At 61.4% G+C, this 22,761-nt stretch overlaps 2 protein-coding genes across 3 annotated transcripts in view; both read right to left on the bottom strand.

The window, feature by feature from the left end:
* Positions 1 to 2,888, bottom strand: part of ASAP3 (ArfGAP with SH3 domain, ankyrin repeat and PH domain 3) — a 31,863-nt gene extending 28,975 nt beyond the window's left edge. The window contains exon 1 of one of the 2 annotated variants that reach the window (XM_019490231.2): positions 2,048 to 2,888. In XM_019490231.2, the coding sequence (XP_019345776.1) occupies positions 2,048 to 2,173 (126 nt within the window). In that variant the 5' untranslated portion in view covers positions 2,174 to 2,888. The remainder of the gene's footprint in view (positions 1 to 2,047) is intronic. The other variant, XM_019490233.2, reaches the window with a different exon arrangement.
* Positions 2,889 to 8,488: 5,600 nt separating this feature from the next.
* E2F2 (E2F transcription factor 2) lies at positions 8,489 to 22,717 on the bottom strand. The gene is made up of 7 exons (XM_019490263.2): positions 21,931 to 22,717; positions 14,832 to 14,937; positions 14,132 to 14,351; positions 13,438 to 13,596; positions 12,800 to 12,914; positions 11,984 to 12,140; positions 8,489 to 11,484 (listed from the first exon to the last, which is right to left on the bottom strand). Exons 1-7 carry the CDS (start codon positions 22,225 to 22,227, stop codon positions 11,237 to 11,239), a joined length of 1,302 nt encoding a protein of 433 aa, XP_019345808.1. The 5' UTR covers positions 22,228 to 22,717; the 3' UTR covers positions 8,489 to 11,236.
* Between the last annotated feature and the right edge of the window lie 44 nt (positions 22,718 to 22,761).

Here is a 22,761-nt window from a genome sequence, read left to right as displayed (position 1 = left end):
AATCATCTGCTGTCTCTTTTACGCCGGCAGTTGTAGGGACGGGGGTGTTACCTGACAGACCAGGGGGATTTTAAGGCCAAGGTCTTGCCCACATTTCCAATGGCTTAATTTGGTCGCTTTTCCTCCTGGCTGTTCCCGTGAATGGTTACGCATGGCTACCCCCAGGTTCCACCCCAGAGGTGGTCGCATTGTAAAGACAGAGTATCCAGCCACGTAGGCCAGAGAGCAGATTTTTTCCAGGCGCAGGCCCAGCACACCCATTGCCTGAGTTTGCTTTGCTGTAACACCGAGGATGCTCAGGGCACGACAGCCCATTGCCAGCCCGCTGGGGCAAACCGTACCCACTTGGGCTCCCTCTGCATGCTGAAAAATGCCGTGTGGTCCCTTTCTGGCCCATGCCCAGGGACCTGGGAGCAGCGCTTGTACCACTTCGATGCAAGGATGGGGCATTTTTCTGCCCTGCAGGGCCTCGGGGATGCCTGGGAAACACCAGAGAGGCACCCTCAGCCCTCCCCTGTGCAACCCAGCCAGAGAAAGTCTCCGCACCAGCGGGCAGCACACAAACAAGCCAGTACACACCCCACCACGGCAGCAAAGACTATGCAGCACTTTGGGGACCTCTGATGAAAGGCACTGTAGGCAGGAGCAAGGTCGTTCCCGTTCACATGGAGATGCCTGTCAAGTGCCCGGGTGCCTCCTAGCTGGCCCAAACCATGTGCCCACCTCCTTGCTAGCTTCTGTGATGTTTCTTCTACTCTCCGCCAGCTGGGTCCCCGCTCCACACTACGACCCAGGCACTAAGTCAGCTGTATAAGAGGCAGGGCTGTGTAACTCAGCTATTAAAAAGGCCATATAGCCAAGAGCACAGAAATGGTCAGGCTGCCTTTCCTTGGACAGGACCAGTCCCAGCACTAACTCCCTGCCTAGCCAGTGTGGTGCAAACCGCCCCCAAAACAGTCCCGTTTGCAGCGGCGCATCTCCGTCACGGGGCTGGCTTCACAGCCTGAGCTTCGCACGCAGCAGGGCGAGGGGTTCAAGGGCAAGAACTGCTTGGTACAGCCGGACTGGCGCAGCATAAGCCTCGCACGGATCCAGTTTTGGGATCCACCTCCAGCCAAGGGCATCCCTTCTCGCCCCGTGGAGTCAGGCTCATGTGGACATCCCCACCGAGGACAGATGAACAGGGCAGCGCCCTGCAGAGCGGAGCTGGTCTCTGCAGATCCCGGCAGGGCCAAGGCCCGTATGGACTTAGCACCAACCACCAAGAACCACTCAAATTCGGCTCTGGGGGCACAATTCAGGACAAACCAGCTCCACCAGCACCAGAAACTTCTCCCCAACTTATTTTCCTTTCAAAGCAAGGAGGGAAAGTCCCTGCCACCCAGGCCAAGGGGCAGGAGCCAGCTCTACCTCACAGCCCTGTGGACTTGGAAGTGAAACCGTCTATATACAAAAGCCGTTCTCGTCTCTCCATGGTTCCCCTTTGCAAACGCTGTCAGGCTGGAAACCCCCTGGCTGCAGCCAGCACGGTTAATCCCGTGCTTCGAGGGTAAGCGAGTGCATGGGCTTCTGCAGGATTGGGGCCCTGGTAGGTGTTGCTAGAAAGTGAGCATCCCGCCTTTCCCATGGAGGGGCCTGAAGGTCCAGAACCAGAGAGCAAGAGAGTGAGCAAGTGGCCCCGGTGGATTCACGCTCCCGAATCAAGGCTCCCATCCCAGCGAAGAGGATGCATGCAGCCCGCAACGTCCCTGGAAAAGCTTCTGCCTTCCTAACCTCTTCAGGGGGCTCGAGCCAGCCTTGCTTTCCAACGCAGCAAGAAGGGCGGTGAGCCCAGGGGGAGAGAGGCAGGTAACTCCCTTGGCCGGAGGCTCTCCTGGCAGGTTTGTGTGGGTCTCAAAGAGAGCGTAGACATCAACCCTGATTTGGGGGGAAAACTTCAAGGAAAGAAGAGACCTCCCAGGAAACAAAAGGACGCCCGCTCCTGGGGGTTTTGCTTCCCAGCTGAGAGGCGGGGACCCCCCAGCCAGCCCTGCCCGCCTCGACTCACCTCTTCCAGGGCACTGGCAGCTCCCCGGCACTTCTGCATCTTGGAGGTGAAGGCCGAGGCGGCCGGGGAGCTGAGGTCCTCGGCAGTCACGGCCAGGAACTCCGACACGCTGATCTGCTCGGGCATGTTGGGCAGGTTTCCCCTGGACCTGGCGGGGCTGGGAGCAGGCGAGGCGAGTGAGCTGGGACCCCGCACCTCTGGGGGCAGCCTCACATCCCAGCTGGTGCCGGCTCGGGGCGAGTGCCTAGAGGCGCTTGGGAGCCTTTGTGAGCGCCTTCCTCGCCTGCCTGCCTGCCTCCCTCCCTCTCTGCGAAGCCTTTCATTGCAATCACGTGGAGATATTGTTACACTGCCAATGCATATATGCCTGCGAGCTGGGAGCCTTGGCCCGCAGCCTGTTAAAGGCAAAGTGCATGCAGTCTCCCCCCACCCCCCGCCTCGCCAGCGCAGCCTCCGACACCGAACTCAAGAGAGAAAATCCTTCTGGGCTCTTCCCGCGTCTACAGCACAGTCGGCTGAGAAAAGACAGATCCTAGGTCTGCAACTGGGGGTTGAGCTTCGTACGGCAAATCAGGCTCGGGGCCTGTCGCCGCAGGGGGGGCTCTGATGCTGGAGGGTTCCTCTTTCTCCGAGGCTCTCGATCCTACTCGTGCGTTATCCTCCAGGACAGCCCTGACTGCTTTCCTAGAGGCCCCGTCCTGCAACATCGAATTCGTCACGTGTACAAGCGCCCAAAGGGAGCTGTGCTCTGCTCTGCAACCCGGGAATTGTGGCACAGCTCAAGCGATGCCGCTTGCGGGGTCTGCACAGGAGTCTGGAGCTGGATCCGGATCTACCAGGTCCTCAGCCCCAGCCACAAGCTGCTCCTTCCTCTTTTGCTCGTACCACGAGCAACAGCTTTCTGCTTGGCTTCACGCACTCTGCCCTGGCAGTCCAGAGTCTCGACCGAACGCAGATGGCAAAGAGCGGATCCATGGGACGCAAGGAGCCGAAAGCAGCTTTTCGGGGCCGTGCACCTTGAATGCAACTCTTGGTGGCTGAGCTCTGAAAGGACCCATAGGAGGAACTGGGATGATGGAAGGGGAGTTGCTTGGGGTATGAAAAGGGAAAGGGGGTCGGACCACAACCTCGGGGGAGATGCATCGTTCCAGACGCAGTGTTGCGCCGATACCGCCGTTCCTCCAGAGCACCTCCACGGCATAGACGTGTCCTTACAAAGGACAGCCAGTTTCTTTATCCTCAGAAAAAGAGGCACACACAGGCATCCCAGATCACCCAGGAAATCAGATAAGAACCCCAGTTGTGCGAGTTTCTGCCAGTCTCCAGTCCGGCTCAAGCTGCCCCGATGAAACCAGAGCTCAAAAACTGAACAAAGCTATGTCAGCCCTCACTGCCCCTTTTCTGAGGGGTCCCACTCACCCCCTTGACCATGAAAATAGGTCTGAAAGGGTCCAGCCCCTCTCCAGCCCTCAATACAATCATGCTCTGCACTGCAAACATTAACCAGATGGGCCTCGCCACACCCCGGCCGGAGGGCACGGGGACGTGACTCGTGTAGGAATAGTGTAAGGGTCAGCGCAGGGTTGCAGGCGGGTCTGGGGTGGAGAGCAGCAGCTGCTTAACAGCACACCGCAAGGACGCAGCGGTTTAGGACGGGAAGCGCAAGAAGCAGATCCCGTCTCCAGATGGAAACGCTGCATGGACAGCCGGATCCAATTACCCGCGTCAGCATCTGGCGGGGGTGCCGGGGTCCACACCCCTGCTCCAAGGAAAAGCAAGTTGCGCTGGCCACAAAGAGAGCCTGGATCTCATCACCAGAGTCCCGGTCACTGGAAGAGATCAAAACACGTGCTCCAGCACCCTGCCCCTCCCTGCTGCCCCGGCCTGGGGGGCATCCCTGCGCCACGTGCTCCGAGTGCAGGGCCGGGGCCAGGAAATCCTTGGCTGCGTCTGGTGCCATCTGGGCAGCACGTTCCCGTGGGCCCCCCCAGGGCGGGCAGTGATAACCACAGACACAATGGGTTGGTTTGCAGATGGGCATGCTGCTGTCCTCTGCTGGAGGCAGTCAGGACTGCTGGAGCATGTGCCAGGGCACTGGGTGTGGGGAGACAGAGCATTTATGGCGCATTAGAGAGCTTAAAAGCGCAAAGCACAAGTGAGAGGGCAAATGCCGCCGGGCACCGTCATGCTGCAGCTCAAGCAGGGACAACCCCTACCAGAGCTGCACCCGCGATCCGGTTCATCAGGATCCCTCTCCCCAGGGCTCGGTCTCTCGCGACCCTCCGGGCCCCGGCTGCAGAGGCAGCAAGCTGGCTGTTCTGGATCCGGGGCCCAGGAATGCAGTCAGGTCAGCGGACCCGGTTCACCCGGGAGGAGCTCCCTGCTCCACGCTGGCCTTGCCCCATCCCTGCCCGCACGGGGGTAACCCCAGAGCTGCCGAGGGGCTGAGAGCGAACGGAGCAGAGCAGGGCCCGGTGCATCCATGGGGCACATAGAAGAGCCTCAGCCCTCGTAGTAAAGTATAAAACCAGACCCAAGTGCCACCCATCAAGACTGGGGCTTCCCCGGTGGTATTATTCCCTGGCCCCCATCACCACCCCCCAGGGTGGAGGGAACCAGAGTCCTCCGAGAGCCCCAGGGAGGCTCGCAGCCTGTGCTCCCCCTGCCCAGCCTGGCCAAGGAGGAAGCAGCCAGCGCCTTGACATTTGCTAGCTCGTGAACCCGCGTCCCGGTTGCAGCCTGGAGCAGCGCCGGGCTTCCCGCGAGCCAGCTCCGTACTGTACCGGGGCGGGGGGCGAGCACTGTACGCGGCACAGCGCGGCGTGCTGACTCACTCGCCGCCTGGGCCGGCAGCTGCTTGCGGCCTCCCCGCGACTTGCTCTGACTCAACATCTTTCTGGGAAGGCAGCGCGGGGCTGGAGGGCGTGAACGGGGCAGGGGGGCCCGCCTGCCCCCAAAGAGGCGCTTGTACACGATGCGTGGAGGCTGCCCAGCCTGGAGCGCTTGAAAGCAAGGAGCATTTGTGCAAGGGGAGCCTGGTGGGGCTGGACCCTTGGTTCCTGGAGTGGGTGGGGGTGCAAGGAGGTCCCTATTAAGAGCCCAGTTAGGGTACGGTGGAAGTTAACCCCTCAGGCGCTGGCTATGCTTCCAGGGCTTGCAGCTGCTCCGCCGCCACCAGACGTGAGCCCCTGGGAGCCCCGAGATGCCTCAGGGGGTCTCGTTGTTCCTGGTCCCCCCCACGAGCCCCACAGCAGAGCCTGGTAGTGGAGGGGTTAACAGGCTGCCCGAGAGGCCCTGGGGACCGGCCGGGGAGGGAGGGAGGGAGGGAGGCCGGGTTGCACATGGAGGTTTCCAGCCCTGTTGCTGCAACCAGAGGAATGTGATGAATCCGGGGTTTCCAAACCCGCTGGGCTCCGTAATTGCCGCAAGCCCCAGCCACCACGGCCCCCTCCCTGCTGCCAGGCTGGGGACCTAGCCACAGGCCAAAATGGGGGCCCAAGTGGGGGGGGATGTAAGGTCCCCCAAGATGGGGCTAGACCAGCTGCTGTTGCCTCCAGGGAAGGGGGCCCCTTGCTGCCCTCTGGCCCCGCTCCCAGGATCGCAGCTGGGCTGGGCTCCATCCAGCTGCCCCCTCAGCGCCAGCCATGCTCTTGGGGGGTGCACGAGCCCGGCAAGATCCAGCCCCCGACTCTGGGTGCCATTGGCTTTTGGTGGGGGGAGGGGGGGACAACAGCTGAACCCCCAGCTGCCTAAAAGGGGCAGGGGTCTGAGCACAGACCTGGGCATCAGGAACACCTGGCTCTGTCCCTTGCTGGTCAGCAAGCAAGCCCATCACCCGCGCCAGGTCCAGCGAGCTGAAGTCGGGGTCTCAGACTTTGCCCTGGCAGCGAGATTCATGCAAAGCTGAGCAGCCCCTGGGCGAGCGGGGCCAAGGGGACACGTGCAGCAGGGAACAGGGGAACGTGGCTGGGCAGTCCACGTCTCCCGGCAGGGCTGAGTTATCAGTAGCAGAGCTGCAGCTATCGATGCCCCTGCAGCTGCAACATGGCATGTACCCAAAGCAGCAGGCGTGATCCTAATGACACGGGGCAGCGGAGCCTCCCGGGCCTCCTCCCCGAGGGACCCAAGGGGCAGGACGAGGGAGGTACGGGGTGGAGAGCAGGGGGCTGGGCCGTGCCCTACGCCTGAACGCAGCACGGTGGGGACCCAGGGGCCTGCCCAGGGACGGCTGCACGCGGATCCCCCCCAGGTACGACGCTCCAGGCCAAGGACTACACAGAGCCCCCTCCATCTCAGCCACCCACACCAGCCCCACAGTCCTCATCTGCCATGTTTTTTGGCTCCTGACTCTCAGCTTTTCCAGCTGTGAAATGGGGACAGTGCTTCCTTCACCTGGCTTTATAACTGCATCGAGATTCATGGCACAAGCGGGGCTGGTGACTGCATCAAGGGGGGTCTTAACTCACTGGTCCCTCAGCCTCTGCTTACTAGGAGGGCACTCACTGTCTTTTAGGGCCTGGGCTTTGCTAGAGCCGTCTGTGCTCTGCATGGGGCTGGGAGCAAGCCCAGCCTGGCCAGGCAGAGCTGCACCGGGCTGTTTCCCCTCCTCGAATGCCTCCCTGATGCAAAGCCTGCACCCTGGGACTACGGCGGTGATAGTGCAGTGCTGCCCCCCACCAGCCCTTCCTCGGCAAGGGGGTGCATCCAAGTGCCTGGTCCTTGCAGGGCAAAGCACCGGGCGCTCCAACCTGCCCTGGCCCCTTGGGCAGGGGGAGGGAGACATGCACCCACCTCCCTGCACAACAGGAAGCCTTCAGCAGTTGATCCACCCCGTTACCTTGGCCTGCATTTGCATAACTGCTGAGCCCCTCTCATGCCTCAGGGCACCCACTGCAGGGAAGGTCGAGCTTTTCCGCCGTGCACGGCTTTGCACCCGGGACCTCGCGGCCTAGGCAGAGCAAGCAATGTGAGGACTGGGGGCATCTCATGCCAATCGCTGCACCCTAGGCGCTGGGCAGGGAGAGAGTTGGAGGACCCCAGTCGAGGCTATCCCAAGCTTCCTGGGGGCTGCAGGACCGCTTACGCCTCACCAGGTGGTTTCTTCGTGGCAATTCCCCCTTATGGGGAGCAGGGAGGGAAGCATCTGGGGTGACCCAGCATTTGTGGGAGGGAATGACAAGTAGGCCACGGCCAGCTGACCCCTGAAGCTGCAGCCCCGGGCACCCACTGCTGGCATGACGGCGGCTCCGGGTGGGGAAGCAGCAGGGGCATCTCTCCAGGCAGACACTTCTCCCAGCTGCTGGAGAAACCGAGGAAAGGGAGAAACTCCACCCCAAAGGCAGCGAGGAGCTGGAAGCCGTTTTGCAGTCCGACTGCAGTGTCGTCGGCAAGGCACAAGGTGGCAATACGAGCTCAGGCTGGATCCGGTCCTAGCCTACGTGGAGCCTAAGCCTAAAGTGACCCTTGACCTTGCTTAACCCCTCCAGTGCCCGAGCAGCTGCGGGAGCAGATGTGTTTTGCCCCCGCAGGCGAGCAAGGGGCGCACCTCTGCCCACAGCTCCCCTTCCCCGGGAGCACCCTCCTCTCCCCGCCGCGTGGTGGGTGGGCTCTGGCTCCCAGGGGGGAGCTGGGTCCATGTGCAGACATGACTTTTTTTGGTTTTTTGCAAGATCCACAGGGCAAGCCAGGAGGAAGGCACGTCCCTGGGGGTGGGGGGAGCCCAGGCTTCCCCACCCTGCTCTGGGGAAGCGCCCGCGGTCACCAACTCTTTCGTGCCAGTCTAAGCTTTCCCCAAAGCTGAGGCCAGGACCTCCTCACAGGGCTGGAGGCACGTGCCTCTGGCCAGCTCTGCCCGACAGCTTGCAGGGACGTGGCCACCAAGTGCCCTGACCCCAGCCTGGCCTAGGACTCAGGGGTTATCTCAAGGGGAGTTTCCGAGCTCTCGTCTCAGCTGAGCTCCCTGATAAAGCCAGAAAGCGCGGTCCCCTGAGGTTATCTCCACCTCGCAGACTACCACTGCCCTGCCCCAGGCTGCCATGGCACCTGGAAATGGGGACGGCCCCTTCTCCAGCACCTGCAACCTGGGGAGCAAGGATTGAGGCATTGAGGTGCAAGAGACTGAAAACCTTGGGAACTGGAAGATAGTCCCTGAATTGGGGAGCAGCTAGCTAGTTAGACACCAAGGGTCTGCAGAGGTTGCCAACTGCTCTACAGTTAAAGTTGATGATTTCGTTCTTCTCATTCATGGGATGCCTGCAATTACTGAACCCAATGATTGCTTCAGGCCCCACTTTCTGCATCAGGGCTCAGCCCCATAGCCACATCCATAAGGTAGTCTCTCTGCAGCCCTCCCTTACCTGCACGGCATCTCCGCCGAGCCTGGACGCGGACATCTTCCCGCTGAGAATAGCGGCAAAAGAACTGCACCAAGCACAGGTTGGGTTTGTTTTTTCAAGAAAACCATCAGCAGAAAAACAAGTTTTATTTCCACCCCCCTCACAAAACATCACAAGTCATACGTTTCCTGAATAAACACGGTCTCCTCCGCAACGCGGCTGAGCCCAGTGCAGGAGACCCACCCCAGGGACACTTTAAATACGGCCACCTTTGAAAACAACCCTCGTGGAAGAAGGTGGTTTCCATTATAAATACAGTGCAATAATTACGTACAGTTTCACAACGTTAAGACAGAAGGCAGCTGCAGGGCCCGGATCGCAATCCTCAAAGGGTTTCAGAGGGGAAAGAGCGTGCAAGGGGAAACTAGGAGGTGTTGGACGCTTTCACAACCGCCAGTGGTTCCTCAAAGCGTGTCGATACGGGGGGACCAGAGCGACACGCTCGCAGCACTGGGCACTTCACACCTGCCTTGACCCTCGAACATCCCCGAATCGGTAAGACCTCCCTGAACTCTGCTAAGAGCGATGATCCACCCAAATTGCAGTGGAAAAGCCTCTCCGAGGAAGGCAGGCCATGCCAGAGAATCATTCTGCGAACAGGGTGACAGCGAACCAGTTCCCAACTCAAAGCCTGCCGCGGCGGCAGGCATTAGCGAGGGCTGCTCTCCGCCCTCAGAGCACGCCGGGTTTCTGCACAGAGTCGTGCTTCAAACATAAAACTAGATGAGAAAGCTTATTTCCCCCCGCCCCTGCAGGCCAGCTTCCCTGCGCTGCTCTTTCCCCTGGCCCATTCAGTCTGGTTTTGCACCACTTTGGCTTTGTCCAAATGGGGGATTTGAAGGTGGGGGTTTAAATCACTTGAGCTGGCTCCATCTCAATTGAACTCGGCCCACTGATGCCTGCTACAGCCGCGTGCCTCACCCAGAGCTTTGGAAGGGGCCGGGTGTACCCAATGTGCTCCCATGCGGCACCGCTCAATCTCAGCTGGATCAAAGCCTCGCGAGCAGGGTAAGCTCGGGCGGCCGAGTCCTGGGAGCCCTGAACCTGTATTAGTGCATTCGTGTTGTTAGACACTTGCATCCCCTGCCTCCCTTGGCTGATGGTGGGTGCAGGCAGGGCCAGGGGCGGCTTCCCCCACCGCCTCGCAGAGGACAGGGTAGCACAGCGATGAGCACAGACCTCACTCTGAGCCAGGCAAAAGGGCAGCGCGGCCCACACCTGCACCGAAGGTGATGGGAGAGGAGGGGACCAGCGGCTGGGACCCCACCGAGAAGCACCTTCAGGACGCAGCCAGGCCGTGCACATCCCCCAGGCTGCTTTTGCATTCGCTCACGGAGCAGAGTTAAGGGTTAATAACTCGGGGGTCCCCAGTGCACACAGGGTCTCCATGCCTGGCTCAGGACGGGGGCCAGCGTCTGCTCAGAGCCCGGGGGGCTGGTACCTTCTGTGAGGTCTGCTTTGGTCCCCCCGAGCCTTGCCCGGAAGAAGCAAGCCCTGCCACCCTCGATCCCGCGGCACTGAGACGACTTCCCACCCGAGCCACGGAAACGAGCCGGATGTTGGAGTCGTGTCCCTGGCTTGTTTGCGGGGGACAGTGTGGGTCCCCCCCAGACCCTCCACCCCAACCAGGAAATCAGCAGGACCTGCCGCAAAAGCCTCTCCCCAAGCAGACACTGTGCCTCTTAAAGGAAGCAGGGCGAGAGACCCTGCTCCCCGCCTGTCTCCGAGGGGCCCCGGCCCAGCCTGCCATGACGGGGGCCTCCGGGTTCACCGAGCCCGAGCCACAGTGACCCTAGGGCAGGGAAGGGAAATCCAGCCTTCCCATGGGAGCAACAGACCTGCTACTAGCTCCAGGGTCCCCTGGCAGCAGTCTGCAATGCAGCCGGCAGCATGGGCACCAGGACAAAGCAGCTGCTGGGAGCCCAGCGTGCCCAGACTGAGGTGGTTTGGGCACAGCTGGAGCCAGGAGCCGTGTGTCCTGCCCTGCCTATGGCTGCTGCCCAGAGGCCCTGATGCAGCCCTGACTCCTTGCGAGCTTGGGCAATGCATCAGATCAAGTCACCAGCAAAGTCCCTGGAGACCACAGCCCTTCCAGGAGGGCCTGAGCTGGCTGATGGTGCCACGGCCAAAGCCTGAGATGGTGGCAGTCACCAGCCAGGTGACTCCCTGCTTGGGCTCAGACCCAGACCACGGGGCAGGAGCAGCAGCCAGACCCCCAGGGAGCTGCGAGACCCCCTGGTGCAAAGCTGCCGGTCCCTCCCAGCTGCTCCAGCTCCCACCAGCGACTGCAGGGTCCCGAGGACTTTACCAAGCCACCAGCCGTGCCCACAACCCCCACCACAGACCTAAGCAGGATCAAGCAGCGGTGCTCACCCCACCTCCCAGTGCTGCAAGGCTGTGCAGCGCTCCACAGCCCCCCAGTGCTTTCAAGACTCTGCCGTGAGAGCCCCGGTCTCCTGCAGGCTTCCAGTCCAGTCCCAGTCTCCCCAGTTGGGGGAGAAGACAGAGGCATTGGGGAGGATGGACACGGTCCAAGTCCCGCAGTGCAGGGTTGGGGAGCATCTCTTTGGTCCTTCATTGCACCATTAGCTACACGTGGTCTGTGCTGCCCTCGGCAGGGACAGGGGGTGAGGAAACACCCCCGAGACCAAGGCCGGAGGCTGGGGTGGGAGGGGGATGTACCATGCCCCACGTGAGGTCTCAGTGCCCCTGGCTGGAGGCAGACACTTCAAGGCAAAGCCCCGGGCGCCGGGGAGGTCGTTAGCACCACGCCGAGGAGGGATGAGGCCCCAGCTCAGTTCTGCAGCAGCTCGCCCAAGTCGTAGGTGTCGAAGAGGTCGCTGACCCCCTCGCCCTCCTCCAGCCCCCACAGGTAGTCCTCCGGGTCCAGGGGTGGCGAGAAGCTGACAAAGGGGACCGAGTCCAGGTAGGAGGCGGAGGGCAGCTGGTCCTCCGTCTGCTGCAGCAAGGGCTGCGGGGAGTCCAGCAGCCCATCCCCCACCTCCAGCAGGGAGCCGGGCAGGGCCACCGTCGGGGACGCCGCTGGGGAGAGAGCAGAGAGCTCGGCGTAAGGAGCTGCCAGGTAGCCCAGCGCGCGTGGTCCTGCCCCCTGCCACGATGTACATGGCCCCTCCAGGCTGCAAAGCCGTGGCCCTGCACCTCCCCATTCCCTGGCTGTGTTACTCAGAGGGCCCTGGCAAGGCCCCCCACATGTCCAGCTAGTCCTGCCCGCGTTCCCCCCAATAGCCCACACCCATCTCTGCTGATGCCCCATGCCAGCCCAGATACACCCCCCTCCACGCCAACCTGCACCCCTCTGCTCTCCAGCCCTACCGCCCTACATCCCGGCCGAGGCAGGCGCGGGGGCCCGGAGCCGTACAGGAAGCAAAGCCTGCATGGCGCCACGTGGCGGTGGGCCAGCAGCTGGGGACAGGGGGTGCCGAGAGGACAGACGGCAGCTAAAGGCTGTGGTTAGATAGAGGAAGCAAAGGCAAAGCACTGGGGAAGATAGAGCCCAAGAGCAGGCAAGCAAAGGCCTCACCTTTGGCTGGAGAGGGCTCGGTGCTACTGCGGCTGTCCTGGAGGGAGGGCTCGAGGAACCGGCTCTCGCTGGCGGGACTGTCCTCGGCCACCTCCTCGGGGCACAGGTACACCTCGATGGGGCCGCTGGTGCTCCGCAGGTGCAGCTGCACGTTCTCCTGCGGAGGGAGAGGGAGGGACGTCAGGCTGGCCCAGGGCATCACCCACCCCTGCCCAAGACCGGCAGGGCAGGGAGCAAGCCGGGCACGGCAGAGGGAGAGCCCATGGGAGCACGAGCCCCAGCCCAGCTGCGCCGTCCCTGTCCGGAGCAGCACGGCTGCGGGGAGCAGAGTCCAGACCAACTCGTCCGGTCTCGTGGGTGCAGCCCACGAGCTGTCTGCCCCGATCCGGGAGGTGCTGCTCTCTGAGGGGGCCCTGGCACCCTGCTTCCTGCCCCATGTTAAAAGCCTGGGCAAGGTCTGCTTGCTGGAGAAGAGCCTCTTTGGGAAGCAGGCGCCCAGCATCCTCGAGGCACAGCCGAGCCGTCATGGCCACACGGTGATGACTGAAGCGCGTGCCCCCAGCTAGAGGATTTCCAGATGCAGGGACGTGGCCTTGGACCGAAGACATTGGGCTGGCACTCAGGAGAGCCACTGTCCATGCCCAGCTCTGCTGCTAAGGTCCCTACAGGACCAGTCGCTGAGTTGCCCCAGCACCATCCTCCTTCCTTTGTCCAACCAGGCTTGGCAAGGCAGGGACTCCCCACGGGGATGTACAGCTCTTAGCACCACGGTGCACCGGTAACAGCAAGGGGAGGAGCAGCTTTTCCTCCACGCACCTCGTGGCAGTCCGGCACCTCCAGCCTCGTCTCCGGAGGGGCCTTGACCACGATCACCGTCTGTTCCTGGAAGTTGCTCATGGCATGGATGTCCTGGTAGGTGATGTATGCCAGCGTGCGGGAGCGGAGTTAAAGGAAACAGCGGCCTCGGACTGGCATCAGAGCCTCAACCCCCCGTATCCCCCACCTCCCAGCTGCACCCCTACCAAAGCCTGCTGCACCCCAGTGCCCGGGGAACAGGTGTGCACCAGAGGGGCGGCGTGCCTGGACAGGACCCAGAAGACTTGGCCGCTAGAGGAAAAGCTTTCTTGGCTGCAGAGCCCGAGCTCTGGAGCTCCTTGGCAGAGGAGAGAAGACAAACCCCAGCCAAACCGAGCAGGCTCCCTTCCCAGCTTGCTTTCAAACAGCCCGCGGGCAGCATGGGTCAAGCTTAGCTCTGCCTGGCATCTGGCTTCCTCGCCCCTGAAGCAGGAGTTCAGCCCATCCTGGGGAAGAAGCTCGTCCCTTGGGACCACTCCATCCTCCCCCTAGATCCTCCTTCGGGCCCCGCACCCCTGGAGGCTTGTCCTCAGCTTGCTCCCTCCATGGAGATGTCTCTGTGCCCTTCCCCATAACCCCAGGCCTGCAGGGAAGGATATCTCTGGTTAGTCCCATCCTCGGTCAGGTGCTTCAGCTGGAGGGTGCAGTCCTGGATGAGCCCATCCAAGGTCCTCTCGGACTTGGAGAGATCCACCAGCTCCTGGCGCATTGCCTGCTGCTTCGCCGCCATAGAGGTGTCCTCGAAAAGCCCCGTGCCCCTGGAGAGGGCAAGCAGAGCTAATTGTGAGAGCCCGTGGTGGGAGCAAGACTGGGCTCTCCCCAGTGCCAGACTGGGGCAGGACAAGCTGTGCCTTGGAGAGAGGCAGCTCCAAGCACACCGTGAAGCATCAGCACAGACCCAGGTGTGCTAGTGACCGGCAGATGAGACTCCTTCCGTCAGCCAGTGCAATGGCAACCAGCACTCGAGGGGGAAGGAACAAGGCTTCCCCAGAGGATAATTATGGGAGAAGCTTCTCCTAAGCTCAGGGAGCTGGTGGCTCATTTACACCCGGGGACCCGGCGTGAAGGGTCCGTTTTAGCAGGGCCTGCCCTGTCCTCACAGGGTTAGAAACCAGGCGTGCAGAGATCACGTTGGAACCTAGCTCCTGACCCTGTGAACCCCAGGAAAGCCCAAGGAGGTCCAGACAGGAGCCAAACGACCCCCTTTGGACCTCCTGACCCTCCCCAGCAGAGCCCTGAGCCCAGCAAGCCCAGGGTGCCTGGCTCCACACTCCCTGCCCGGGCACCACTTACATCCACTGGATGTTGTTCTTGGACTTCTTGCGGATGAGCTGGATGCCCTCCAGCACATTGGTGATGTCGTAGATGCGGCGCTTCTGCACCTCCAGCACCTCGGCCGCACGGTTCAGGTCCAGTACGCCGTCGCCCGACTCGCTGAGCAGGCGGATGAACTTCTTGGTCAGGAGCCCCAGAGAGGTGTCATACCGCGTCTTCTCCCCGGGGGACTTGGGGGCTGTCATGAGAAGAGAGGAGACACTTCAGGTGGTCTGGCCAAGAAGGAGAAGGCCTCTTGGGGATGGAGAGCTCATCCAGAGTGGTGCCCAGCCATGTCTGACACCACCTGATGAGATGTAAAGGGCACGGGCACCCCCTTCTCCACCAGCATGGTGCAGACAGGTGGGAGTTGGAGACCCTCTTTGGTGCCTGGTCTGCATCAGATGCTCTGTCCCTGAGCCCAGAAGGTCCCAGGTTTAAAGCTCTCCAACAAGGTGGATCACACCCTCTCCTACACCCAGGATGCTCATTAGCTTCATCACCACCCAGGGATGCTGGGATGGCATCTGATTGCAGCAAGACCCTAGACCAGACACAACGCAGTTCTCCCTGCAGAGACCAGCAGGCCAACAAGCCCCTCCAGCAGCCCCGGGAACCAGAGCCGCAGGTCTCTTGTCCTGGATCTGCCTCCACATCACTGCCTCCCTGCGCCACTTACTCTTGGGGCTGGCGATCTGGGTGACCGTGTGGTCCTTGCCCTTGGGCGTCCGGAACTCGGGGATGCCCGGCTGGCCGGTCCCTTCCAGATCAAGCTTCCTCTTGGCCTGGGGAGAAAAGGCGGAGAGGGGTCAGACATCCAGTGCCATGCAGGAGACCCCAAAGCTGACCATGACAGCCTTGGGCAGGGGACACGGCCAACCTTGCTTTGCCCCCGGTGCACAAAACAGACCCTTACCTCCATGCACAATCAAGGAGTCCAGGCTGCATTAGCTCTGCACGGGCCCTCTCAAGCCAGGCCAGCAAAGCCCTGTGGCACAATGGCACTGCATTGGCCCCGCTGCACCCCTGCCACCCCCAAGGCCCCCTGTGCCTTCAGGTCCAGCTGCAGCTTCTCCAGAGCAGGCCAAAGTAAGCCTCCCGCGGCAGCTGTGCCGGAGCCTCTGGAACATCTGTTTCTCACCGCAGCCTGGTGCCTGCGGCACCCACACCCGTGTCGGCCACTGCTGGAAGGAGCCAGGCAAGCCCCAACTCCACCCCCACCCCGGACAGGAGCCCAGGGCGGAGGCCAGCACGTGGAAAGCTTGCCCAGTGGCTGATGCAGGGACGCGGCCTCAGGGCTGCCCAGCTGGCAGCATTCCCTGCACTGGGCGCGCTATCGGAGACAGCCAGCTGCAGGAAGGAGCTTGCGAGAGCCACGTCCGGTTACGCCAGCCGGTTCTGGGAACTGGCTGCCACTTGGCCCCTTGCAGGGGGCGCAGAGGCTGGGCAGGGGGTCCGTCAGCACGGTCCTGGCCTACCGAGGGGCTGCACGGGGGTCACGGGCATTGCCCTGTGCAAGGAGGGGGCAGGAGTCCTGCAGGGCTACCCACCCCAAGCACTTCCCGCTGCAGACAGGCACAAGCGCCTGGGGAAGAGGTGCAAGGCAGCTGCCACACGGCTTCCTGAGCGGCTTGGGGACAGGCCCTGGCGCTGCCTATCACTCTACCAAGTGCTTCCCCTTCTGGGCAAAGCCGGGGGCCAAGCAGGATCAAGGTCACCGGCAGCCTCGGGGTCACCCCGGGCTCCCAGCTGCCCATGGCCTTCCTGTGCCTCTAAAGCCCCTCGCTGCTGCTGGAGACAGGGCACCGGGCAAGACTGACCCACCCTAGCGCAGCCAGCTGTGCTGCCCTCCTGCTCCAGGAAGCCTGTGGACCCCTACTCCTTGCCCCGATGGACTCAAAGCTGTCTCCTGCATCCGTGAGCTTTACCCACGGGCACTCCCGGCACCCGGAGGGTTAAAGCGAAGCACATGCATTGGCACCTGCCAGAGATATAATACCGCAGGCACAGCTGCTGGGCCCTGCCTCCTCAATTGGGGGTGGAAACAGGGGGGAATCTCCCCTCCCCACTGCCCCCGGGGCATCTGTTGGTAGCAGGGCTTGGGCCAGTGACAGGTGGCTGGGGCAGCCACGCACAGACGACACAGGGCCAAGACACCAGCTCCCCACCAGCCACTGCAGGAAGCAGCAAAGGTGATGGGGGGCCAGCTTGGCTTTGCAACAGCACTGGGGCAAGTAGCTAGGACGAGCCCGCTGCAGAGCTGCCCTGCACAGCATCATGGGTTTCCAGGCCAAGAGGCAGGGGATGGGGGACACAGGCCCCGATCCTCACTCCGAGCTCGCAGGTGACAAGCACCAGATGCCCAGATACATCCAATGCCAAGGTCCCTGGGGAGCAGCGGCTCCTTCTCCCCGGGGGCAGGGAAGGGAGGTGAACAGCATGGGATGCCCCCCCCTGCAGAGGGAATTGGGATCCGCCTGCCCAGCGGGGTGGAGATGACATGCACGGCCCCCCATACACATATGCTGCGTGTGCACGGGGCCAGGCCAAGCTTACGGGAACAGAGGGACACTTGAGAGGCCCCAAGGGCGCAGGGATGGCGGGAATGCCGGGGCCGCTCTGTCGCAGCTGCCGGCCTGGGCCAGCACTGACGGAGCTGCCGTCCAGCCTCTCCCCGCCCCGCGGGGCAGGATTAGCTGCATGACAGCTGGCCAGCTGAGCCCGCACTAACAGCCGCACGGCGCTCGGGCGCGGGGGGAGCAGGAGGAGGCTGGGATGGATCCAGAGGAGAAGGCAGAAGGGAATGCAACACCCCGAGGGTTTAATCTACCAAACCCAGCTGGGGAAAGCCCCGTCCAGCAGGTCGCGGGGTCTGCCCCTGGCTGTGTTGCAGTGGGCAGAGGAGAAGGGAGGCTCCCCATTTTCTGCTGAGAAAGCACAATGCTCCCCGCACCTGAGGAGCGTCACAGCAGCCAGGGCCCTCGGCTCTGGTTTGCAGGCCAGGAGACAGAAGCGCAAGGTAGAGAAGGGACCGGCTCCAGGAAGAAAAGCCCTGTTGCAAGCACCTGAGAGGTGCGGGGGAGCCCTGCCCAGCTTCAGCCCTGCCCTTGCCCCAGGGGCCAAGGTGGGTGACGCCCGTGACGGGAGCACCCGCTCCTCCGGCCACGCAGAGCCCGGCCCAGGGCAGCCCCAGCACGTCCGCCCCGGGACGCTGGCAGGGTGCCACTCAAGCAGTGCTGGGCTGAGGCCTCCAGGCCGGTCTGGGCCCCGTCCCATCCTCGGAGCCCTGCCAGCACCCCACGCCTCCCGGGTGTGGGAACGCAGGAGGGGGTTATCAGAGCCCCAGAGCCGGGAGCTGCGCCGGGCACACCCTTTGCACACACGCAGGGAGGACAGAGTCGCGGAGCAAGGTGAGTCAGGGAACATGAGCAAAGCTCTTCCCACAGCCCTCTACGCCCTGGCTCTCCCCAGCCAGAGAACAGCTTAGGCAAGCATTTGGCAGGGCTGGGTCAGATAGGGACCATCGTGCCTCGAGCAGGGGACAGAGGGCAGCACACTTGAAGCTGGGGAAACTTGGGTACAACACTTAGGCCAACTCCCATGGGTGCGATTCCTTGCCTTTGAGATGGAGCAGAGGAAATCCTGCAAAAAAGCATGGAGATCCCAGCATCCTTCAGCCAGGGAGATCATGCCTAAAGCCTTCCCGGGTGAGGCTCTGTGGCAAGCCCGAGGACACCGACATACACGACACACAGGGCTGGGCACAGAAGCGAACCGCTCTCTGGGCACGGCTGCACACGCCAGCCAAGCCAAGCAGCTCTGCTCCAAGCCTGCAGCCTGCAACAAGTGCTGAGCTCGGTGTCGCGGAGAAGGTGGACACGGAAAGCAGGGGGCTGGGAAGCCTCTCGTCATCGCGGTACCCGAGCGAGCACTTTGCAAGCATCCTGCTAACGAGGGACGGGAAGGCCGAGGGGTAGGACCACAAGACCTGCCAGAACAAGCCCCGGGAGTCCTGTATCATGAGCCATGTTTGCAAGCTGTCCACATGGCTCCTCTGGACGCGCAAACCAGGAGACCACCCAGGGCAACACTTAGGATAACGAAGCCGTGTGCCTGGCCTGCCCTGCCTCCTTGCCACGAGAAGAAATGCCATCGGTGCAGGCTCCTACCCTTTGTCCCAATACCCACCGCTGCCAAGTGCCCTTTGTACAAGGAGAAAATGCTGACCAGCTCCCAGTTTCCAATCAAACTGATTCTCCTGTGGACTCTGACCCTCCAGCCTCCCAAAGCAGGGCAATTGAGGGCAAGCTGCTGGGCTCCAGGAGCCACAGAGAAGAGCCCAGGCAAGAGCTTCACTAGGAAGTGCAGGGAAACGACACCGCAGTTCTTGACACAGATCATTTGCTGCTCCTGAGTGGGTTAAGTAGTCTCATCATCACAGCCAGGCCTGGAAGAACATGTGAAATTGGGATGGGGGGAAGGGGGGAGCCGCAAGACAAAACTGCAGAAAAATTGCAGATGTGTTTCTTAAATCCATATGTACTGACCTCCTTAATCTCCACGCTGAGCAGAAACCCAGTGCATAAATGTCCCTGTAGCTACTGCCCAACCTGATTGCATGCAACAGAATCGCTCCTCCGTGGCCAAGGCCCTCATGTCTAGGCTTGCCTGCCTCCCCGGTGGAGAGCAGGAATTCAGGTCAGAGGCATAATGTGAGAGCACAAGTCATGCACCGTGTGCTCTCTCCTCTGAATGAAAGCAAGCGCAGGACACAACTACAGCCAAAGGTGCCCCCAAAAAGAAGACACAATGGACTGGGCGCACGTGCAGAGCAGCAAAGTGCAGAACTCACTTCGCTGCACGACTAAGCGGGTCACAATTTGTCATCTGCAGCTTCCACTAGGACAAAGGGAGGTTATCTATCTACGCAGCACATTGGGGCACAAGCTGCTCAAGTGCACAGCGTCATCCTTCAGGCCCGCCGGCCACTTGGTAGCAGAGCCATCACGCTGCTCAGCTGCACAGACTGGGAAGGGGAAGCAGCTGCCACTGAACTGCTATTAGAGGCCTTGAACTTGACGGGAGCGAGGCAGTTTCAGGGCTGCAATTAGAAATCTTGAAATGAGGGAAGCCAGCAACCCCGAAACTCTCTTAGAAGCCTTGAAAATGGGAAGCCAGTCAGTTAACACTATAGCACAGAGCCCTGCGCGCTTCGTGACTGCTGCTAAGTTCAGGTTCAGAGTGCACTATGGCCTTCTGGGCTTGTATTTTTTTTTACCCTGCACTATGCAAATCTACCAGCAGGCAGGAAAGGGAGATTTTTTTTCTTTTAATTATATAAAGAAAAGCCAAGACTCACCATCTGAGCTACACACAGCGCTACACCGCCTTCCCAAAAAAGCACATTTTAAAAAAGATGTAGTTAAACTGGTGCAACGGTGCATGCGGCTGCTCTGAAACTGCCTTGCAGTTGTTTGAAGCCAAACTGACTTTGTGATCACAGCCTGAGCCAGCTGCTAGTGCCGAGCGTGAAACCTGCCCCTCCTAACAGACAGCGGAGGGGGATTAACTCCCTTCTACAGGGCAGTCGGGGCTGTGACGGCAGGGCCGGTCTGGACACCCACAGCAGCAAAGCTGCAGCAACGTGGATTTTGGCAGAGCTTGTACAAGCCTGTCGGGGACCAGAGAACATGGGTTTGAAGCCAAACTGCAGTCAGCTGCATGGCTCTGTTCACGGTCCATCTAGTCCCAGTTTCCCAACCTGCGAGCACAGGGCATCAGGAAAGGGAGAAGTGGACAACCCTCAGTTCCCTGCTCCTAATGCAGGAACAGCAGCTCTGGGACTGTCCTTGATGAAGCCTCCCCATGGTGATGGGAGCTGGCAGAGCTTCAATACCCTCAGAGGAAGGGAAGGAGACAAAAGGGCAGGTGCCACGCAAGATCAGGCCATAATGCTGCCTGCAGTTCAGTGCAGCAACTGTACAAAGCCTCGCTAGCTTCAGCCCCGTGGACTCGCACCCCGTGGACAGGCTCAGGGTCTCCGTGGGTTGCTGCCTAAGCAGTATCCATGAAGGCAACACACTCCCATTTGCTCAGAAGGGATTTTGGCAGCGCTACAACAGGCCTGGAGAGTCCCCGAGGCATCTCCAGGCTGCGCCACACGTTCGGCACCGTTGCTAGAGCACAAAGGCGCTCTGACACCCCGTGAAGAGGAGGAGACAGGTGGAGCTGGCAGCAGACGGGGGAGCCGAGCAGAGAGCCTGGCCAGGGCAAAAAAAGAAAGAGATCAGTCTCGGTCAGGACAGCACGGCTAAGAAGCATGCAGGGAAAGGGAAAGCCAGAGGCTGTGGCATGGGCCACACCTGTTTGGAGGCTTCAGCGGCCGAGGGGGAAGCTGGGGGACCTGGGACGTGTCCCAGCCTTGGGGAGAACAGAGCCTCACAGTGAGAGCTGGACTCGGTCCTGGCCTCGGGAGGCAGGAGTGAGACGCCAGCGCTCTGCCAACGACATGCAAAGCCTCCACCAGGTGCTCAGCTCCAGAAGGCAAGAGCAAGATGCCAGCGCTCTGCCAACAAAATGCAAAGCTTTCACCGGGCGCTCGGCCGGGGCCTCCAGAAGGCCAGGCAGATGCCTGACGGAGCGTTCCCCAGACGGCAAAGCCACGGCCCACTGAGCCCAGCACTGCCGTGGAGCCCAGAGCCCGCGCCTGGAGATCGGCAGGAGCCAGTGACACCCAGCAGGTCCCGTGGGGCTTCCCCTGCATCATCCCGGCACCGATAACCGAGAAAGCCCTGCCTGGTTTCACTCATTGGGGGAATTTAAAGCCCAAGGATGCCCCATCTGTCACAGCACAGCTGTGCTCCACCTACCCCAGTGCCCTCCCTGGGGCAGGGCAGGGAAGCCACGTGTCAAAGGGAAGTGCAAACCCTTGCAACGGGGGTTAAAATGATTCTCCAAGCTAAGAGCCAAGCAGACAGTGTGGTCCAGGGGGCAGAACCCAGGATCTGGAAGGAGGGCAGATTCAAGGTCCAGCCTTGCTTGCCAACTACATGACTTGAGCTGGGCAGTTTCCCTCGCTACGATGGAGGAGATAATGCTGCTTCCTGAATCTCAGAACATGCTTTGAGGTCTGCAGGTGGAGAATGCCAGATGGCAGGTCTGACTCTCCCAACCCTCCCTCCCCCCCGGCTCTGCTCCTGCAACAGCGCACCCACCTGCCCTGCGCAGGTCCCGCACAGGGCCCCACCCAGACCTCATGTCAGGGTCAAGGCTGTAGCCAGAAGCACGTTCAGCTGCACTCAGGTCCCTGGAATGATGCCGACTCCTTGCCGGGGCTGTCACCGAGTCAGAGATTCGTACCGGGTGGGGGGAGACGAGGTTGAATCAAGCCCCTACTGCAGGAAGCTTTGAGACGCAAGATTCACTTCTTGAATATGAAGTAAGCTTTTCTACAGCCTCAGCTCTCAAAGTTGGAGGGTTTCTGATATGCAGTAAGAGCTCATTGCAACGACTGAAAAAAAGAGGAAGGTGCCAGCAGGATTCAACCAGGGCTACGGCAAGTTGAGAAACACACAAGCCACTTTGCTGAGCCTTCAGGTCTGATTTTAAGCCATTACAACTTTGCCCAGGAAACACAGTTCTGCACTAGCCGGGGTCTGGGCTCGTTTCCACTGCCCCGCACCCATGACACCCAGGCTCACCCCACAGCCCCCCCAAGAGACAAGCTGGGTTGCAGGGTGCAGACAAATAAGGGGGAAGGGGGTGAGGGGAGACGTTACCGGCAGCCTTCCCGCAGAAGCAGATCGGATGGCTTTGAGTTCAGGTCCTTGAGGGGTAGCATAGAGGCACCCGCCGCCGGCTGCGGGGACCACGGCTGCTGTCTGGGGGTACTGGCTGAAATAGCTGGTCGCAATGGCGTGCATCTGCGGGCTGCTCCGGCTGGAAGTCCCCAAGTCCGCCGGGCTCATCACAGGCATGACTTTCTTTGGCTGCTGCTGGTGGGGGGGGGGGAGAGCTGCAAAGCAGGACCCCCCACTTCCTGCAGCTAAAGACACTCCCCTAGGTATCTTCAGCATGGCAAAGTCCTTTCCGAGAAGCCCAGCTGGCGGGTGGGGAATATCGCACAGCTTGCGGGGAGGGCTAAAAACCAAGGTGCAGCATTATTTGCTCAGACGTGAAGGATTGAGGCAAGAGGCACCCCCTGAAGACTGGCAATGCCCCCCTGCATCAGCTGGGGAGGGGGGGGGTCCTTAATATCAAACGATGGAAGCTGCGGGGATTAAATGGAGGCTGGGGGTCTCTCTCTCTCTCCTCTGGACACGATCCTGGGGGTGGGCTATGCCAGGACGACCCGCTGCGGGGAAGGAGAGCCGCGCTGGGGAGGTTTTTCCCGGGGCAGCGGGACAAAAGCCCGCGAGCCCGGGGCCGTGTGCTCCCCTCCACCCCCAGCCGAGCCCCGCAGGGTGCGGGGCGGGGATGGCCCCGGATTGGGGCTGCCTGCGCCGCCCCAGCCCGGCTCCCTCCCGCTTTCTCTTTCCCTTTCTCCTTCGCTCGGGCTTTTTTTTTTCTTCCTTTTTTAGCGCCAAACCGCCGTGCCGCGAAATTCGGAT

The sequence above is a fragment of the Alligator mississippiensis genome, chromosome 6 (assembly GCF_030867095.1).
Source record: "Alligator mississippiensis isolate rAllMis1 chromosome 6, rAllMis1, whole genome shotgun sequence".
NCBI classification, from domain to species: Eukaryota; Metazoa; Chordata; order Crocodylia; family Alligatoridae; genus Alligator; species Alligator mississippiensis.
This window is presented reverse-complemented; position numbering and strand designations above follow the sequence as displayed.